At 40.8% G+C, this 21174-nt stretch overlaps 1 protein-coding gene across 10 annotated transcripts in view; it reads left to right on the forward strand.

Moving 5' to 3' along the window:
- Nucleotides 1-21174, forward strand: part of pard3aa (par-3 family cell polarity regulator alpha, a) — a 912377-nt gene that overhangs the window by 805353 nt on the left and 85850 nt on the right. For all 10 annotated transcript variants that reach the window (XM_069914429.1, XM_069914431.1, XM_069914432.1 and 7 more), the window contains one exon: nt 4906-5169. In XM_069914429.1, coding sequence (XP_069770530.1) covers nt 4906-5169 — 264 coding nt within the window. The remainder of the gene's footprint in view (nt 1-4905; nt 5170-21174) is intronic.

The raw sequence follows: 21174 nt of genomic DNA on the forward strand, positions 1-21174 counted from the left end.
AGAAATTCATTGACCTTTCTGTGACCTTGCTTGCCAGTAAAGGCTGAAGGATAGTGGGATTCACCACCAGTTTGTATTTAAAATATTCCAAGATTAGTCAATCACAAGGGACAAGCCTGGAGTTTGAACAGGGTGCCTTTTGTTCGATACTTTTCTTTAGGGTGTTACAGCCCATATGTCAGTGATAGAAGGATTCTTTTTGTCACTTCAGGAACATTGGTCTGGTGTAGTAATCAGTCTAAAAGTAGACTGCAAATATGTAGCAACTTTCCAGCAACACTACATTACAAGAACTCCCTTTCTAATTAGGTGAGCAGTGGCCCACATTGCAGTGTTTGTCAGAAATTACCACCCTAAATTGATGTCAGCTTGAGGGATCTTTTAATAAAAATTAATTGACAAGTAAGATTCTGAATCTCATAATATTTTGCAGCTTGCATTTAAAACAAAACATCAAAGCAGAACAAAGGTTAACATATGATGGAGAGGCTTCTCATCAGAATAAATTCTGGAGAAGGATATTTACTTTTAAAGTTAACCTTTTCTCTTCCCCCCCCCCCCACCCCGCCCCATGATCTTTTGAGATGTCAACATACTGCTGTAAATTTTCCTTTTGACTTTTTTCTTTCAAAGACTCAGCATGGTAGGTTTTTTTTTGTTTATCTCATGTCTTCAAATTGGTTGTGAGTTATTTCTAATGTTGAAACATAAACTTGGATCGCCTATTTATTGAGTATATTCCTATGCAAAATGCACCATGCAGGTACTTTGTGACCCCATAGGTCACAACAGAAGAAAAATTGAGTATAGTCTTGCACTGAGGACCATCTGGAACTACTAAAGATCAGCTGGTCTATTAAGGGTCAAGCTGCAGGAGATCCCATCAGTGTCCTCAGAATGCTTCCTAAGAGAACCTAATATTATTATTCTAAAGTCTGTGTTTTTGTCCCCAGTGTTAAATATTATTTGAAATATAGTCACCCAGTTCAACAGTTTACAAAATCTAATACCCTCTGTCCAAGTTCAAATCCTTTCAATTTATTTCAAAAATCTATCCATGAATATTATTCTTTGAAAAGCGTATTTCAATTTGAAAAGCAAATAGACAATTAATTATTAAACATAACAAAAGAATGGTGTTTTAGACAAGAAAACTGCAGTGGCCTTAAAAGATCCCAAATTCCTATAAATTCTTGTGTTGTTGTAAAATGTTGATGCCCTCCTTCAACAGTCAAATTGGATTGGAAATAATAAAATAAATTCATGGCAATATGCCTACATAAAGTATTTGCTCAGAAGCCTCTGGGATGCTTTGAGCTTGGGTTGGATCAAGTTGGCCATCTAGCTTCTTGCCTGCCTTGATCAAAGCTGCTAGTGACCAACAATAAATGTATTGAGATTGTACCAGGACACGTTTCAATTTGGGATAAATCCTCATATGTTGCCAAACCTCACTTTCTATGTAAGCTCATGAAATGAAAATTCCAGCATTTTCAGATGTTTCACCTGACTCTTGCTTTCAACCGATGATGGTGGATCGAGGTGTGTTATAACACTAGATTTCTAGAATGCATTGAACGTAAATGTTACCTTAAGGTGCAAACTATTAGTGCAGGCGATTTTGTGTAGGGCTGGTCAACACAGTGATTGAACCATGTTTCTGATGGAGCCGCAGGAGACTGCAGAAGCTGGAATCTGAAGCAAAAAGCAAACTGCTGGATGAACATGAGAGGATCTGCAGATGGTTGGATCTAGTCCACTATACAAAAGTGCTGGAGAATTCAGCTGGTCAAGCAGAATTCGTGAATGTCTACAGCCCTTTTTTACTTGCTATGGATGCTGCGTAAACTACTGAGTTCCCCCAGCACTTTTGAGTACTGTGCTGAAAGAATTTAATGGGTCAGACAGCATGTGTGGAGGGAAAGAGAGCATCAACCTTCCTGAACAAGAACTTGACTGACTTCAATGGACACTAATATATTTTTATTAAATTATTCATCTCACTTAAAATAGTTTTAGTGCTTCAAATAATTTAAATAGTTAACGGATAAACATGAAAAAATGGATTTGAAAATAATTTTCATTATGTTTTCGATTACTTGCAGCTGTTCAGAGGGAACTGTATTAATATATACCCTGACAGAACTTATAAATGAATTAGGAAGGCTTATTCAAGCTATCTTTTCTTGCCATATTCCTGAGTATAATTTGTTAAATTATTCTTGAGAAAATAATGCAAGATTACATTTATAGGACCTTTCACTTTGATAGTAAAGATTTTATTTTACATTCTCAAGGTTTTCTTGGGGGTGCACATGGTTTTCATGGTATTGCTCCCTTATTGTTTGGGACTGAATAAGATTTTGATTAGTAGCTCTTAAAAAGTACGATCGCATTGAATTGTTTGTCCAAATTAACAGGTTCTGGTGTTTGTAAAAGCTTGCAAATTATTACAGGCATTTAAAAAATGTAATTTGTGCTTAAAAATCTTGTCCTTATCTCAGAGTAATGCATCTTGAAAAATAGTTTTAAAACATAGAACACTATGTTTCAGCCTTCGATGTTGTGCCAACCCATATATTCCTTACAAAAAAAAGTACTAAACCCTCCCTACCCATTACCCTCTATTTTTATTTCATCCATGTGTCTGTCTAAGAGTCTCTTAAATGCCCCCAATGTTTCAGCCTTCACCACCATCCCTGGCAAGACATTCCAGGCACCCACAATAAAAACTTACCCCTGGTGTCTCTCCTAAACTTCCCTCTTTAATTTTGTACACATGTCCTCTGGTGTTGGCTGTTCCTGCCCTGGGAAACAGGTGCTGGCTGTCCACCCTATGTATGCCACTCATAATCTTGTAGACCTCTTATCAAATCTCATCTCGTCCTTCTACTCTCCAAAGAGAAAAGTCCCAGCTCTGCTAACCTTGCCTCATAAGACTTGTTTTCCATTCCAGGCAACATCCTGGTAAATCTCCTCTGTACCCTCTCCAGAGCTTCCACATCCTTCCTCTAATAAGGTGATTAGAATTGAGCGCAATTCTCTAAGTATAGTCTTACCAGAGATTTATAAAGTTGCAACATGACCTCTACTCCTAAACTCAACCCCCCTATTAATGAAGCCCAGCATCCCATCAACCTAACTATCCTGTCAACCTGTGCGGTGACCTTGAGGGATGTATGGATTTGAACCCCAAGGTCTCTCTGTTCATTCACGCTCTTAAGTAACCGACCATTAACCCTGAAACCAGCCTTCTTGTTTGTCCTTCCCAATGCAATCAGAGAGAGAGAAGAGACCAAACAGGCTTTCTCTAAGAGAGAGAGAACTGGTTTCTGCAGTCATGGCAAGCTGGCAGCATGTTGCAACCCCATTTTGAAGATGAGTTGTGAGTTCTGAGTTCAGCCTGTTGAAAACCCTTGTGGTCCATACAAGAGGAAATGGCTGGCAGGAGTGTTTCATCTGAAATAAAGGAAACAAAAGGAACTCTGTGATGACCTGCAGAAGAAGAGGTTATCATTTGGAAAACCCTGATGGGTGCAAGTTTCTTTGGCAAAACATTGAAGTGGCTGATTGGAAGGAATCAGTTGTGTGTGTTCGATGAACAACGAATCTCTCTCTGAAACCAAAAAGAACCTTCCTGAGCGGTAACCATTTAAGTACCAGAGCTTGGTGAAAATTCATAAATGTTAAATTCTGTGCACAGTATAAGAATTGCCTGATATCAGTGAACTTGGAGGAGTGAGAAGTGAGATTGGACTGTGAATTTATACACATTACATACACATGTGCTTAGAATTAGAAGGGGGTAAAGTTAGGTTAAGTTAATAGTAATAAGTTAAAGTTTGATCCTGTTTTTATGTTTAAAGAAAATTAAAAATTACTTTTGTTTAAGTAACCATTTGTCTTGGTGAATTTCTGTTGCTGCTGGGTTTTGGGGTCCTCTGGGCTCATAACAGCATCACCTCACACTTATCCAGATTGAACTCCATCTGCCACTTTTCTGGCCAACTCTGCATCCTGTCTATATTGTCTTGTAATCTTCGACAACCTTTAGCTCCATCCACAACTTCTCCAACCTTCATATCATCCGCAAACTTACTGACCCATCCTTTAGCCTCTTCATCCAGGTCATATCTAAAAATCACAAAGAGCAGGGGTCCCAAAAGTGTTGCTAGCATCTGTGTGGTGAAGGATGTGCTGGATTTAAAATGACCAGTTGCATGGTGTTGATTATTTATGATTTTTATTTGTTTTAGAGAGAATAAAATAGAAATAGGAATAATCTCAATTGCGCTCCATAGCTATACCTTTTGTGTCATTTTCCATCTCAGCAAATCCATCTCCCCATCAGCAACAGTTTGGCCTGCCAGTTTCTCAGTGACCATCATTAAGAGTACTCCAAAACATGACATGCTAGATAGGCTGCATGGCAGATGAAACAATCCTGTCAACCTGTGCGGCGACCTTGAGGGATGTATGGATTTGAACCCCAAGGTCTCTCTGTTCATTCACGCTCTTAAGTAACCGACCATTAACCCTGAAACCAGCCTTCTTGTTTGTCCTTCCCAATGCAAGCAGAGAGAGAGAGAAGAGACCAAACAGGCTTTCTCTAAGAGAGAGAGAACTTTTTTAAAAAATCTTCTGTCAGGTTTTTATTGGAAAGTACTTTTTGCAGTGGAGAGAAGCATCTATTCACAGATGATAGAAAATTTTGATTGTATGGGACTGAGATTTGAACTATTGATCTCAAGAGTTATGAGATGAATTTGTCCCTGATATTATTTTCATTAAATGAGATCTTTAAAAAAAAATCAGTAATGCCCTGGGCACAATGAGCAGAATGCTTCAATTTGACGTGCTTCTACCTTCTTGTCACAAGATGATTTGATGATTTGAATTTTACAGAATTCAAGCAAAACACCGGGAAATTCGGGAGCGGCAAGCTCGGGAACGAGACTATGCTGACCCACAAGATTTGAGCAGAACCTATGGATCTGAGGATGACCCAACATATGCTGGCATGAGTTGGTATGAATCCTCTGCAGACATCGGACGTAACCTGATCTTGAACTCAAGACCACAGAGTGCAAGGGAGGAAACACAACCAATGGAAGCAGTTTATGCTCAAGTGAATAAACCAAGGAATGGAAAAGTTCCATCAAGTGAAAGGTAATTGGGTATATTTTATGCTTGTATCTACTAACAGCATTCCTGTAGTATGTGCTTATTTCCATAATACTTTCTTAAATCATGAAATTTGGAATTAGTCTTCAAATTATTCATTAAAATTTTGGTATAAGTCAAGATTGCCTATATAATCGCTGCATCAATCTTCTGACAATTCCAGGCGCGTAGATGATGCGTGCAAAACCATCTTATCAGAATTGAAGATTTGTCCAGCCAACAATCAATTTATATTATCTGCCTTTTTAATAAGTAACCACAATTCTGGTATGTTTCACAACTTAATTATTTTAGCATTTAAGAATTAAGACAGATTGGAGAATCTCTCACTTAAATTTGCTTGAAGTCAGAGTTCATTGATCCCTTTTCTTTTGTTCTTAACATTTTTATCCCTCTAGTTCTTGTGAAGCTGAATTCCTTCCAGAGATGGGATTCCAGGTGCTGACTGCTTTCCAGTACCTTGCTTAAGTAAAATGTCAGTATTGGAATAGGGCTAGTTATTTTGTTCCTTAACTTTGGAAGAGACATGGGAAGGAATGGAGATGTAGTGTAGTAAATGAAATTGTGTCTTATGTTTTTATTTGGAAATGTTCATGAGTATGGAGCAATATTATGCAGCTTTAACGTAAAGGAAATATTACAGGACAAAGAATGTAAAACAGTACCAAATATCAGATCCCTTGTGGACTCAGTTATACAGAATTTCCCAACTGAATCTCTCTCATCACAGCAGAAACAAATGGTTTATTTTCGCATGGCTTATATGAAATAATTTTATGGAATTGGAGAATGAATTTTGCTTCTGGTTGCCTAACCATCTGAAATGCTTGGATTTATTTGAATTAGGGCTCATGAGCCAGAAGTGCCTGTAACTGCTGTATCGCTAAATTAGGGCAGCACGAATATCATAGTGGTTAAAACAACACTATTATTACAACACCAATGACCTGGATTCGACTCCGGCGTTGTCTGTAAGGAGTTTGTACTTTCCCCATATCTGCGTGAGTTTCCTTTCAGTATTCTAGTTTCCTCCCTTCCTCTTAAAAATAAGTACAAGATTTGTGGGTTGATTGATGTATTTTGGGCAGCATGACTTTTCTGGTTTCTGCTAACCTGATCTTCTTTCCCTCTCCCTTCCTTCCCCCTGTCAGCTCTCCACCACCTTCCCTCTCTATTCACCTAGCCATCCCTCCTCCCCTGCTTGCTGCTCTTCTGTCCCTCCCTTCTCCACCTATTACCTCCTGCATTTGCCATCATCCCTTCCCCCTTATCCTGTTATTCGGACACCTGCCAACCTTTTTCCATACCTTGATGAAGGGCTCAAGCCTGAAACATCGGTTATGTATTTTTGTTTTTGCTATATAAAGGACACTATTTGATCTGCTGAGTTTCTCCTGTATGTGTTTTTACTTCAACAACGGTAACTGCAGACTTTCATGTTTTTTTTTTAATTTCAAAATCAAGACTATTTCAGATTTGAGCCACTACATTCATTTTGTGGGGTCCTAAACTAAATACACATCACTGAAAAATTTCTTGTTAAATATTCATTGATAGGAATGGGTAAAATTCATCTCTCTTTGGCTTGGCTTCGCAGACGAAGATTTATGGAGGGGTAAATGTCCACGTCAGCTGCAGGGTCGTTTGTGGCTGACAAGTCCGATGCGGGACAGGCAGACACGGTTGCAGCGGTTGCAGGGGAAAATTGGTTGGTTGGGGTTGGGTGTTGGGTTTTTCCTCCTTTGTCTTTTGTCAGTGAGGTGGGCTCTGCATTCTTCTTCAAAGGAGGTTGCTGCCCGCCGAACTGTGAGGCGCCAAGATGCACGGTTTGAGGCGATATCAGCCCACTGGCGGTGGTCAATGTGGCAGGCACCAAGAGATTTCTTTAGGCAGTCCTTGTACCTCTTCTTTGGTGCACCTCTGTCACGGTGGCCAGTGGAGAGCTCGCCATATAACACGATCTTGGGAAGGCGATGGTCCTCCATTCTGGAGACGTGACCTACCCAGCGCAGTTGGATCTTCAGCAGCGTGGATTCGATGCTGTCGGCCTCTGCCATCTCGAGTACTTCGATGTTAAGGATAAAGTCGCTCCAGTGAATGTTGAGGATGGAGCGGAGACAACGCTGGTGGAAGCGTTCTAGGAGCCGTAGGTGATGCCGGTAGAGGACCCATGATTCGGAGCCGAACAGGAGTGTGGGTTCATAAGGGATACAAAAATAACCAGCTAAAGCAGAAGAAGACAGCAAGCCAGGAAAAGATGTAATCAAACTCAATAGTGCAATGCCAAATGTTGAAGAGGTATTACTAGACTATTTAAAAGAAAATGCCAGGTATCGATGAAGCTCATAATTATAGCACTTAAAATTCAAACCAAGGACAGGACTGGGTGTAGAGTTCTTACCCTATATCAAGCACACCATACAGAGTCATGATAAGAATTGGTTGCTAGATAAAGAGGGAAAGCATCATTTGATAAACTACTGTATTTTCACTCATATAATGTGCACATGCATATATTGTGCATAAATCATCAATTGTGTAAAATATTTTCATATAACATGCACACACATATACCACATGGGTGTAGTATTCTAAATTCTGACTGACAAAAGCAATTTGCATTTAAATGGACATGAGCCGACAAAAGCACAGTTAATCTCCCACAATTAACATGCAATCAACTCCCCCAAAGGTGTCAAACACCCATTCTATATATGATATCCTACTGCAGCACATTAAGAAGCTTTGGAGAGGAATCAATTAAACAGATTGAAGACAGGCTTCAGAGTTAAGCAGGATTTAAATTCTAATGCTGTCTCAGATCAGAGGCACTTGATATGTTAATCTCCCTCAGGGAAGGGTCTGAGCAATTATCATTGATAAGATGAAGTGCCCTGGCCAGAATGTCCTGTTTATAGGAATACCATGCCATTCAGTACAGAGATATTCCCAAGTTCACTATAAATTGTTATTCCCAAGGCCGCTATGAATTGTTCACGTCCTTCCATTTGCTGCTATTATATTTCCACGCTCGCTATAAATTGCTGGTGTGTCTTTCCTATGTCCGCTATAAATTGTGCGTGTTCTTCCAATGCCGTTATTATATTCTCAAGCCCGCTCTAAATTGCTGGTTTGACTTTCCCATGCCTGCTTTTAATTGTGCACATTCTTTCAATGTGTAAAAATATTTTTGTGTAGAGCACACATGCATATGATGCACAGTGGGGGGTGGGGGTGGGGTTGTCTGGTTTGTAAAATATGCATAGAATGCGCATGTTATATGTATAAGAATACGGTATTACATGTTGTGTAATGGAAATTTACAAGATGCATGAAGCCAGGTTGGCAGAATGGCCTGATACCTACTTAGTACTCCTTTGAAATCTTTCAAATTGTGTACTGTCATCTTACATTTAAATTTTATATTTCTTGAAAATATACGTAAAGCATTAGTTATATTTATATTTGTATTGTGAGATTGTTTCTTTAAAAGAAAAAGTAGAGGAGAAAATTCCAAAGGAACTGCATGTTTAACTCTGCATCACCTGGCAATTCTGATGTGAACAAATGCATGTTCACGTATTTTCCATAATTGTGTATCTTTAATGACATTGCAACTGGTGATTAGAATGTTTTTTTTAATTGGAGAAAATTGCATGTTGCTCCCAAGAAATTATAGTCAGGTTCACTTATCAAGTTAGTGTTGGGCAGGCATTGCTAGGGTTGGCTTTTATCATCTAAGTCGCACGAAATGAAGTTTATAGCTGGCATTTGTAGTACGTGGTTTCTGACATCCTCAATTTATGATGTTACCTTTGGGGAAAGTGATCTTCATTTGCTTATTTGATATTTTCTATGAAGTGACTAGAAATTTTCTTTTTCACCTTGTGCTCTTATTTATAAGTATGTATGTGTGAAAGAAAAAGCTACAACTTCCGATGTTGTAGTAGTGGGGTCGCTACGGTTATAGCTCGATGTATAATGGGTTATAGCTCGAGGTTGAAAGAAGAAAACTTGTACACCAAGGGAGTGTAATTGACACTGGCTTTATTGGGCTGCAGCTCTGCCTTTTATAGGCAGCCGGCCATGTCACTACCGGGGCGTGGCTTGAGCGAGGCCAGCTGGTGATTGGCTGTTCCAGATGCGCGGGCCCAGATTAGACCCCCTGCGATCCACTGGCAGTGATTGGTCAATTCGACCACTATTCCTATGGCCTATGAGAGTGGGTGTTTCATCCCGCGTGCTGTCTACCCAATCGACGTGTTCGACGGCTGTTTGCTGTGTTGGCCCGTGGAGTGGGCCATGGGCCACTACACAACCCCCTCCCCCCAGAACCAGTGATCGGGACATTGTCATTTGGTGGCCAATCCCTGCTCCGTGGGGTAGTGTGAATAACTGCCTGTTTCAGCCAGTCGAGCATGAAAGTCTCCTGCCTGCTGCCAATGCCCAACATGCAGGTGGAGCCATTGTGCCTGTCGACATGGTAAAGCCCTTCATAAGGCCGTTGAAGAGGTGGCCAGTGGGCGCCATATCAGCTGAATACGTAGTGACAGTCTGAAAAGTTATTTGGGACAAAGGTGCTGGCTTGCCCATGAGCTCTGGGTTTTACTGGGACTAGTGAGCCCAGGTGCTCACTCAGTCGAGACAATATAGTCGTCAGGAGCTCCCCAAGACCTTGGAATCCGCCACAAATTCATGTGGGATGACTAAGGGTGCGCCATAGAACAACTCAGCAGAGGATGCCTTGAGATCCTATTTCAGGGCTGTCCGGATGCCTAGCAGGACTCAAGGGAGTTTGCCAGCCCAGTTTGGTCCGGTGAGTTGGGTCATCAAGCTATCTTCAGGTGCCTGTGGAACCTCTTCACCAACCTGTTGGCCTGTGGGTGGTATGCTGTGGTGTGGTGGATTTGAGTCCCCAGGGCATCTGCTAAGGCGGACCCCAGGCTAAAAGTGAATTGGGCTTCTTGTCAGATGTTATGTGTTCGGGAACCCCGAAATGTGCCACCCAAGTGTTCAGTAATGCCCGTGCACGTCTCCGTGGAGATTTCAACTGGCCATCTGGTCATCCGGTCGACCATGGACAACAGATAATGTGCACCTCTGGATACAGGTAGGGACCCCACAATGTCTAAGTACACATGGCTGAAACTGTGATGTGCTGGTTGGAAGAGCTGTGGAGGGATTTTAATGTGGGTCTGAGCTTTGGATGCCTGGCATTGAGTACATGTTTTGGCCCACTGAGTGACCTCTTTACAGAGGCCGTGCCAGACATACCTGTTGGCCACCATGCTAACTGTAGTCCTGGTAGCGGGGTGAGCCAAATTGTGGACCAAATCAAAAACTTGCCTCCTCCATGCGACTGGAATGAGTGGGCACGGTTTAACAGTGGAGGTGTCGCAGAGCAGTGTGTGGTTACTTGCGGCGATCTGGATGTCCTCCAGCTGCAGGCCGGTAAATGCTGTCCAGTGCGCCAGTATGTCAGGGTCTCCCTGCTGCACATCCGCCAGGGCAGCATTGTAGATGCCTGGGGTGGGATCGTGCACTGCTAGGATAGCCGGATGGAATAGGGCATCAGCTACCACATTGGATTTGCCAGCAATGTGTTCAACGTCTGACGAAAATTTGTATAATGTAGGACAGGTGCCACAGGGTGTGACACCTTGCTGAAGGCAAAGGTAAGTGTAAATTTTGAACTTCCTGCCCTCCAGGAAGAAACGGAAATGCCGAATTGCCAGGTATAACGCTAACAGTTCCCTATCAAAGGCACTGTACTTGAGCTCTGGCCCCATGTTGGTCAGTGTAATGGCCCATGAAATCAATTGGCCAAACTGGCACTTGGCCAGATTGATGGTTAAACCAAATTCACTTTGCTTGGAGAGTAATAGTCTTAAGTGAGGGGGATGCTCGGTGGCTGGCTATTAAAATGTTATCGAGGTAGATAAAGGCAAAGCCCACTCCATCCATCAACCTTTGGAAAGTCTGAGCCGCATTTTTCATCCCGAAAGCATGCGGAGGAATTCAAACAATCCAAAGTTAAGATGGGTTAAGATGGTAGTTTTGGGAATGTCATCAGGGTGGACTGGGATCTGATGATAACCCCTGATGAGTCCACCTTAGAGAATATCCATGCTTCTTGCAGTTTAATGGTGAAGTCCTGGATATGGGGCATGGGATACCTGTCAGGTGTGGTGGCCTCATTTAGGCGGCGGTAGTCTCTCCACAGCCTCTCGCTTCCCGCTGCCTTAGGTACCAGATACCATATGGAGGGAGGAAGGCCCATAGGCTATTGGAACACTGCACAATGCCAAGTTCCTCCATCTTTTGAAACTCTTCTCTAGCCAGGTTGAGTTTCTCGGGGGAGACTCTGCACGCTGGTATGGAGGGGAGGTCCCTCTTTAATAATTTGGTATCTCACCCCATGTTGAGGTCTGCAGAGTTGAAATTGGGTGGAGTGATGGATGGGAATTCCACTGGGACTCGAGCGAATTTGTTGTCGGCAGTACTCACCAAGTGCAGTTGGGGGTTAGTAAGTTCTGTGCCCTTCAGCGAGAGTGTCTGAAATGTCCAGGTGTGTACTAGCCATCGCCCCATAATGTCCACCAGTAGCGAGTTGGCTCTCAGGAAATGGGCACCCACTAGCAGTTGTTGTACTGCCGCCACTGTAAACTTCCCAATGAATTGTCTGTCCCCAAAGCAGAGGGGAATTGTACGGGTGCCAAATGTCCAAATGTTGGAGCCATTTGCTGCTAGAAGCTCTCGGCCCACATTCCTGCTGTGAGCCTCTAGGCTGGATGGCGGGAGGACACTGTACTGTTCCTCGGTGTTCAGCAAGAAACGATGGCCTGACTGGGAGACATGGATGTGGAGGAGGCTATGCGGTTGGCCAGTTGTCGCAACCATCAACATCAGCCAGCCTTGGCATTTCCCTGGAACGCGCATGGGGAGCAACATTGACAGCCCTTGGTACCCCACTGTTGATGATAGAAACAGTACTGCTCACCAGTGGAATATCAATTAGGTGGTTAGTTAGTCAGTCAGATGGTCAATCACCAGGCATCCTGACCGGACATTGCTGACGAGGTGCCATCACCTGTTTGAGCAAAGCACAAGCGTCCCTCTTTGCCACCCATAGCGTGGGCAGCCATTGTCCTGGAGTCATTAAAATCTTCCTCCGTGATGAGTAGTCGGATCTCTTCAAGCAGCTGCTCCAGGAAGATCTGTTGGAACAGAGGCCAAGAGGTGTGGCCATCATTGAGAGCAAGCAGGTCGCTCATGAGGTGGAAGGGGCCTTGTCCCCCAAACCATCGATGAGCAGCAGTCAGGCCGTGCGCTCATTCTTCGAGAGCCTGAAAGTACGGGTTAATAGTTCCTTGCTTTGGAGGCTGCTGGAAGAAGTCAATGATATGGGCTGCAGTGTCTTGATCGAGGGTGCTGACCACGTGCCATCAGTGGCGATTTGACGAATAGTGAATTGTGCCCTGGCCTGTTGGAATCACATCCATGGTTGCAACATCCAGAAACCCAGCAGCTTCAATGCTGTGACATTGATTGTAGGCTGTTCCTCCATCATTGTGTCCAAAACACTATTTGGAACAGTTGGGGTCACCACCACTGTAGCAGGGCCGCTACTGTTATAGCTCGAGGTAGAAAGAAGACTCGCACACCAAGGGAATGTAATCGATACTGGCTTTATTGGGCTGCAGCTTTACCTTTTATAGGCAGCCGGCTGTGTCACCACCGGGGTGTGGCTTGAGTGAGGCCGGCTGCTGATTGGATGTCCCAGATGCGCAAGCCCAGATTGGACCCCCTGCGATCCACTGGCACTGATTGGTCAATTCGACTGCTATTCCTGTGGCCTATGCGAGCAGGTGTCTCATCCCGCAAGCTGTCTACCCGATCATTGTGTTTGACGGCTGTTTGCTGTGTCGGCTTGTGGAGTGGGCCGCTACAACGTAGTTATTTCACAATTCTGATGATTTACCCCTTTTAAAAAAAAACTAAAACAATCTTTGAAGTGCTGATGCTTTTGTTTTTGATTAGAGAGGAAGAATGTACAGGAGATAGGATTGAGGAAATACATTTCCTATCCAGGACCATGAGACAGGATATTGGTAGGGACCCACCCAGGAATAGTGAGCTGTAATTTATTATTGGTGTCTACTTGCTTGTAAGCAGATATTTTGTTTTTATTCTGTAATCATGAAAAGTACTGAAGGATCTTTTAATACTGTGATATCTTCCATGTATAACATGCAGTGATTCCTATTGAATTCTGTCAAGTGATGTGACACCTTCTTGTGGATGAAATCTCAACCAATTGCTAAGCCACTGTGGCAGTATAAAACTAAAAGTTCCGAAAAAAATCACAGATGGCAGAGTGACAAGAGTTCACCATTTATTTTCTTCCTTTTACAGCACTGATGATAGTGATACCTGCAACACCAAATGCTAACATTTAATATACAGGACAAAACTTATTTTTAAGTTTATTGTGCACAACAGTGATTGGCAAAAATCAGGCATTTTGAAGACAATTTGTATTGTCAAAAGCAGTAAAGACAACAGTCTCTGGAATGTTGAGCCCTTTCCTTTTTCCTTCCTCCAGCTGGTAACTTAAGCAAGTCCGTCAGATCTGTATAATGAGCTGTTGCAGTTAGCGCAACACTATTAGATTGCCAGCAACCCAGGTTCGAATCCGGCACTGTCTGTAAGGAGTTTGTAAGTTCTCCCTGTGTCTGTGTGACTCCAGTTTCCTCCCAACCTTCAAAAAAAATATGGGGGTTGTAGGTTAATTGGGATATTTGGGCAGTGCAAGTTTGGGGGCAGAAAGGGCAGGCTATTGTGCTGCATGTCTAAATTTAATTTTAAAAATAACCTCGTTGACCTCTCATTTCAAAATTGTTTGCCAAATTAATTTGAGTACTGCATTTCATTTGTGTGGTGATATGTTTCCTCCATTGTCATTGTCATTGTCGGTTATATATATGGAGCTGGCCTACCCACGGATGACTCATACCCTGTGACTCCTCCCCCCTGGTCCTGGGCCATAAAAGTTGAGCCACCTTTCCCTTGCCGCCATTCCTATCCTGGGATCCAGGCCAGGAAGGTTCTTCTGTGTATTAAAGCCTAGTGTATCCTCAGCTTCTCTCTGTGGTTACTGGTAGTGTCCTACAATTTGGGAAAAAATGATGAATGAAAAATTGCCAGACTTCTAAATTAGAGGTAATGATCTTAACAAGACCAAACTAAATAAAATCAAAACATTGAAAATTAATGAACGATACATTTTAGATTTAAATTTTTGAGGCTGACATGATAATATAAAATAGCACAATGATGTTTAGTTTCAGGAACTCCTCTGGTGTAGCTCATCAGTTTTCTGTACTTCAGGTATAAAAGAACATGGGTGCATGCAGCATTTTCTAATGAATTAGATCAGACTGGAGGTTTTGAATTATAATTCTTGCAATGTGCAACTAGCAAGTTTACTGTTAAACTTATTTCAAGTTTGTTTGAGTAAAATGCGGTGTTATTTCTCATGACCATTATTGGACCCCCTTGCCACTATTTTAAGTTGCTTAGCATTTCCCCTGGAAACAAGGTTTCTTTTCAGTTCAACAGTTTTTAAACATGATTTTGCCCATTGGAGTAAGAATTTGTAAATATTTATAAATGTTTGTCTGATTTAAAATTACATTTTACTTCAGTATTCTTTTAATTTATCAACACATTCGTACGATTCAGTATGAGCTGATGTTGTATGACATTTCTGTGCTTTCGAACTGTGCTGCACAGTAGTACACCTCCAAAACGAGCCTTTGTAAACAGCACTAACAGTTGGATTAGTTCCAATGTCATTTTCCTTTCATGCCTCATCTGTTTTTTGGCAGAAGTCAGCTCTGATAAAGCCAGAGCTTTCGTTCTATTAAAAGGTCATTTCGAACCTTTCGCTTGAAAATGACATTTGTGATAATAGCTCTGTAGTGAAGTTCCATGGAGCTTTAAAAAGTGTTAAGAGTGTATGGCATCCCAATGACAAACCTAGCAGGTGTACAAAGAGCAGGTATTAATGCATTTTAATTTAAAGATGTGCAGGTACTATAACAAAACATTTCCAGGTGGGTACCACAGTAAAGTGGTTGAATATATGGTGTAGCATCTTTTGTCCTGGACTATTGATTTAGATTTTGAATTTAATAGTTCCACAAAGTGAAGAGGTTTTAGACATTTAAAATTAAGAGCTGACATCATTAACAGTGATGATGAAGTTACCAGATCATTGTAAAAACCCAGGAAAGAAGTACGTCAACCTTTTCCAGCTTGTATGGGTCTCATATATGTGATTCATTCTTACCTGTCCTCTGAAATAGCTGAGTAAGCTACTCCCATCTGGGCCATCTCAGATGGGCACCAAAAACCAGCATTGCCAGTAAAATCCATGCATTAAATTTAAATTTAGACATATAGACAGGCCCTTCTGGACCACAAGCCCATGCTGCCCAAATAAACTCAATTAACCTACAAACCCTGTACATTTTTGGAAGGTGGGAGCAAAGCAGAGCACCCAGTGGAAACCCATGCAGACATGGGGAGAATGTATAAACTCTTTACAGATATTGCCAGATTTGAATCCAGGTCACTGGCACTGTAAGTTTTGCACTAACCATGCCGCCCATGGTTATCCAAGGAGTAAAATAAATAAGATAAGCAGAGGAAGTAACAACAACCCTGTTGCACTCAACAGTCGTGACTAAGATGTTTCAGTACAGTTTTTGTTTTGTATATAATTTATAAAGAAGAGCTGTTAGCAGTTCTTCTTCTATAAAATTGAGGACATTGAGTCCATGAGTAAGGAAGACATGTTGAAGCTGCATAAAACTTTGGCGGGACCACTCTGGGGTCTGGTTTCCAATTCTGGTTAGCTTTGGAAAGGTTACAGAAGAAATGCTGCCTGGATTAGAAGGTATGAGCTACGAGGAGAGGTTGGACTAACTTAGGGTGTTTTCACTGGGACATCAGAGGCGGAGACAAGAAGAAGGAAATTTATGAAATTACGAGAGGTATGGAAAGTGTAAACAATTTTTTTCTCAAGGTAAAAATGTTGCATACTAGAGAACATGCATTGAGTGGGGGGGTGGGGTGGGGGGTGGGATGATGGTGGCGAATGTTTAAAGGAGATGTGTGGGACAAGTATTTTTTACACCAAGTGGTAGGTTCCTGGAATTATCAGCCTGGGTAGGGGTGGAAGGAGAAATGATACTAATGTTTAAGAGGCATGTAAATATTCAAGGAGTGCAAACAGCAAGAGCTTTTGTGTAATTTAGGCATCGTGTTCAGTGCAGACACAAGGACCGAAAGGCCTGTTCTGGTGCTGTTTATACACTTCGTTTGAATCTCAGAAAATTTACAACACACGTAGAGGCATTTCAGCCCATCATGCTCAAGTAAGTTGAATAACGAGCTAATCCTTCCTTCTAACATGGCTTGAGAGTCCTGATTATGAAAAATACACATACAGATAATTTTTTCAATGTGATGATGTTTCTACTCCTTTCAGGTTTGAATCCAGACACTCATCCTTCCCTGTGACTCCCTCCAGTGAAAGAACCCATCTTCCATCAGATTAGTTTAAATCTCTGCTCCCGGTATTTGACTCCACCTCTAAAGTAAACTGGTCTCTTCTATTTACTTGACCAGTACTCATGATTCCAAACACCTTGATTAAAATCCCCCTTCGTTTCGTCTGTACCAAAGAAATTAATTCCTGCCATCATCCTTTAAGTATCCTGTGAATGCTTTTGAATCTAATTCTATATTAATGTTATTTAGTCCTCAATTGTACTTTGAACCCAGACTATGGCTGAGTAGACAATAGACAATAGGAGCTGGAGTAGGCCCTTTGGCCTGTCGAGCCAGCACCACCATTTTACAGATCATTGCTGATCACTACCATCAGTACCCCTTTCCAGCCTTATCCCCATAACCCTTAACTCCTTTGCCCGCTAATTTGGAATGTAGATGTATCTTAGCCCTCCTGCACCTTGCTAACAGCGGAAAATATCCTAAAAGCCTTTTTACATGTCTTGTTCCTTTTAAGGACATGCATTTCAAGGTCAGCCTCTTCCACCACACCTCGCAATATCTCTCATTTATTGTTTACTTTATCACCTTTTATATCTATCAACACCCTTTTTCTGGATTAAGTTCAATTTGGATGATTCTAAATTATCAATATTTGTCTGAAATGAAAAGCCTTCCTCCTCTCTGTCAGCCTTGTGGCTAATTTTCGTATCATTCATGGACATCCATGCACTATATGTTTTTGTCAATTTGTATCACTACAATCCTGAGAGAATCTAATAGAAGCTGGCGTATGAGAGTGTGGTGAGCAGAAGATTCAGAGATTCAGCATATCGCAAATAACCCAGAAAGATGATCCACTTACAGACATTAGTGTTCTTTAGATAGTCTTCAAAGTGGTCATTGTGTATCCAAGTGTGCACAGGAAGGAATAAAGGCAGATTTGGAACACATTCAGTTCATGAGGATTATATGTTTGGGAACCTAATGTGAATCTGAGAGACTGCACATACTGAAATATGGGCCAAAAAGAAAACAATCTGCTCGAGAAGCTCAGCAAGTGAAACAGCATCAGTGGGAGAAAAATGTATGATCAAAATTTAATGCCTGAACCCTTCTTCAAGATGCTTGATGAAGGGTTCCATCCCAAAACATTCATTATTTTCTTCTGCTGATGCTTCTCAACTTGCATTTTGTTTTTTTTTTCATTCAAAATCCTGTGGGATGTCAATCATATAACACAGTGATTCAATCAACAAATGGAATTCAGTGATTTTTACTCCATTCTGCATCAGCATTTTCAAAATCAAAAAAGTCATCGGGGCCGGCACAATTGGCATTTACAGCGCCAGCAATTGGAACAGTCTGTAAGGAGTTTGTACATTCTCCCCGTCTCTGTGTGGGTTTTCCCCAGGGACTCCGGTTTCATCCCCCCATTCGAAATGTACCAGGGGTGTAAGTGAATTGGGTGTAAATTGGACGACACGGATTCATGGGATGAAATGGCTGTATATCTAAATTTATAAATATTAAATTTAAATTAAAAAATTTCGTCAGGTTTTTGCAGATATTGAAATGACAAAATTTTATAATTGCACAATATGTTCTTGAACTTTTTTATTTATTTAACCTGTGTTTCGTCTGCAGCACATTTTGGATGATATAAAGGAAAGCTGTTGATTTGGTTCAGATAATATCAGGTTCTGGAAATAGTATATTTTTGTCTTATTAAGAAAGTTATGATATAGTGCATCGTTCCCATTTATTGCTTTCTAAATATTCACTCTTAAAATGATAATTTAGACTAAAAAGAGCAATGAACTTTATTGTTAAAATTTTTATCTTTGTGAACAGGTTTCCAAATAGATTTTTTTTGGTTGAGAGCTTAGTGGTGGAATCCTGTATATGGAATGAGCTATGTCAGGCAACAGACATGAAGTCACGCCAAAGTACAGTGATGCGTCACAGCGGAATCCCATGGCTTTTTGCTGCTTTTTTTTGTAGTTCAGATATATTCAACATAACAGTCATAGTCGAGGCATGAAAATAATGAAATTCACTGCTTGGAAAGATCTTGGGTGCTTTCGGGGTGGGGAGGTATTTATATCATTGTGTCCAAATCCAGAAAATGACTACTGGTAATCTTCACAATGCGCAAGATTATAATAGCCTCAGTAGAATTACATTGGAAGTGTAGCATTGCTTTTTTAAATAGTATTATAAATAAAGGATCGTCTTCAAATAGATTTAAACTGAGAATTCAGAAAACACATTAATACAGCTGTGACATTTTTGCTTGTATGTGGTTTCCCAAATTAAACATTTGTTTTGCTTACCAGACAGACACAAAAGTGCACATGCATCTGGCAACATTTGAGTTCTTTCTGGCTACAACATTAAATAGGAAATGACAGGCCTTTTAAAATGGCAATACAATATTAAGCTGTAATGCAATATACAGTGAAACAGTGCTTCCACAAAGGGAGCAGTGCAAATGGAGGCCAAAGCTCTTAATGACATCAGTGAAAAGAACTGAAAACTGTTATGCTTCTCAGCTTGAAAAAATAATTGCATTAGTGATAATTGGTGGTCTATAATAATTGATGGACACTAATGGCAAAATGATACCATTGGCTCTCAGGCTATTGAGATGCATTTATATCCTGGCCTGCCCTTCGAGGTGAGATGAGGATTATATGGTTTATTTTATTTTACCAATTTAAGATCAGGATGCAGAACTAAACCCTGTATTGTACAGAAAAGATTAAGTGAATTGTGAAGTGGTGAATGTGAAACATGAAAAGTCTGCAGACCCTGTTATTGTAGTAAAGACACAAAAATGCTGGAGGGCCTCAGCAGGTCTCGCAGCATCCATGGGAGGTTCATTTCAGGCCTGATCCGTTCTCTCAGACCCAAAACGTTGATTAAATATCTTTACCTCCTTTGGATGCTGCGAGACCTGCTGAGGCCCTCCAGCATTTTTGTGTTTTTCTATGAAATACTGTAGTGGTTCGTCGTGACAAGTTTGACTTCTAGTTCTGATATTGTAGTATAGTGTCATCCAGCAGGTGCAGAAATCAGCTTGCAAGTACCAATTAAGGAATAGAATAGTTAGATTCTTCTTAAAATGATGGGTTTGGAATAATGTAGAAAATTAAACAACGAGCAGAAGTGGAAGTGGGGGAAGGTGGGGGGTTGGATATGAAATCTAAGACTCTTTTACAATGTGCGTTTGGGAAAAATTTGATCTTTATTTAAGATCTCTAGATTTCAGGCACTTGTTCTATTTCTTGAATGGTCTGCAGCAAGTGTAACTTGAAACTTTTTTTTTAAAATAGTTTTTTATTGTTTTTGAAAATATGTCACTTTTGTTTATTTTATTTAGAATGTTGGATGCTAAAATTCATTGATCTTTTCCCTCAAAAGTTTCTGCTATCTCTGCTCAGGTCCTGTGTCAGACACAACAGTATTTTCTCTGACAAGGAGGACAGTAATTGGAACTTGCAGGAGAAAAAAATGGAATTTAATTAGTGCTAAATGAGAATTCTCCCTTAAATTTTCAAAAATAAATCAGAAGTTCCACTTGTATAATTATTTCTAGAAGTTAAGTTGCAAGGTTTGCAATGCCTTGGTTTTGGTAGTTACTGGATTCTCTGCTGATGACCTGGAGATCAAGTCTTTCTCTGGTGACAATGACATTTAACTAAAGTCTGCCTTACTTCCACAAAAATTCAGTGAATTTTTGTTGACCTCTGAAATGACCTGGCAGCCCATTCATTTATTCTGTCACCAGGAATGATGCTGCAGTTCATGTCTGTGGCTCACCACCATTTTTTTTAAGTAATGGGCACTAAATGCTTGCCTTATCACTGCCAGTTGCTCAAACAGCTCTGTAGTAAAAAGGAATATTTAAACTAATTTAAAGTTAATTTGATGACTTTAAACAGAAGTGTACATCAATTAACAAAGAACAAATCCTGATTGAAAAATGCTGGCCATATGACGAGTAATAAATATCAATTTTGATAGGATAATGGTGGGATAATTAAGAATGTCCTGAAGCAGTTGCATTTCAGGCTAAAAGAATGACTCATTCAGATTAGAGTTCATTTACAGTAAATTTGAAACTCCTGAGATAAAAAAAATTGGTTTGAATCTTAAAATAAGAAAATTGATTTGGTTCCCAGAGTGGTTTTAAATGATCAGGAAAAGAAAACACCAGTCATCATAATGTGCAAAGTGACTCCTTGCCTCTTGGAGTTGTTATCCAATTTTATTTATCCATGAGTTCGATGAAAGGATGTTTGTTGAAGTTCTGGAACTGTTACACTTTATAATGTTCATGCTAATTTATTATCTCACATTGATTCTCGTGATTTTTTTTATAAAGGAGCATCCAGCAGTAAATGC

The sequence above is a fragment of the Narcine bancroftii genome, chromosome 1 (genome assembly GCF_036971445.1).
Source record: "Narcine bancroftii isolate sNarBan1 chromosome 1, sNarBan1.hap1, whole genome shotgun sequence".
NCBI classification, from domain to species: Eukaryota; Metazoa; Chordata; class Chondrichthyes; order Torpediniformes; family Narcinidae; genus Narcine; species Narcine bancroftii.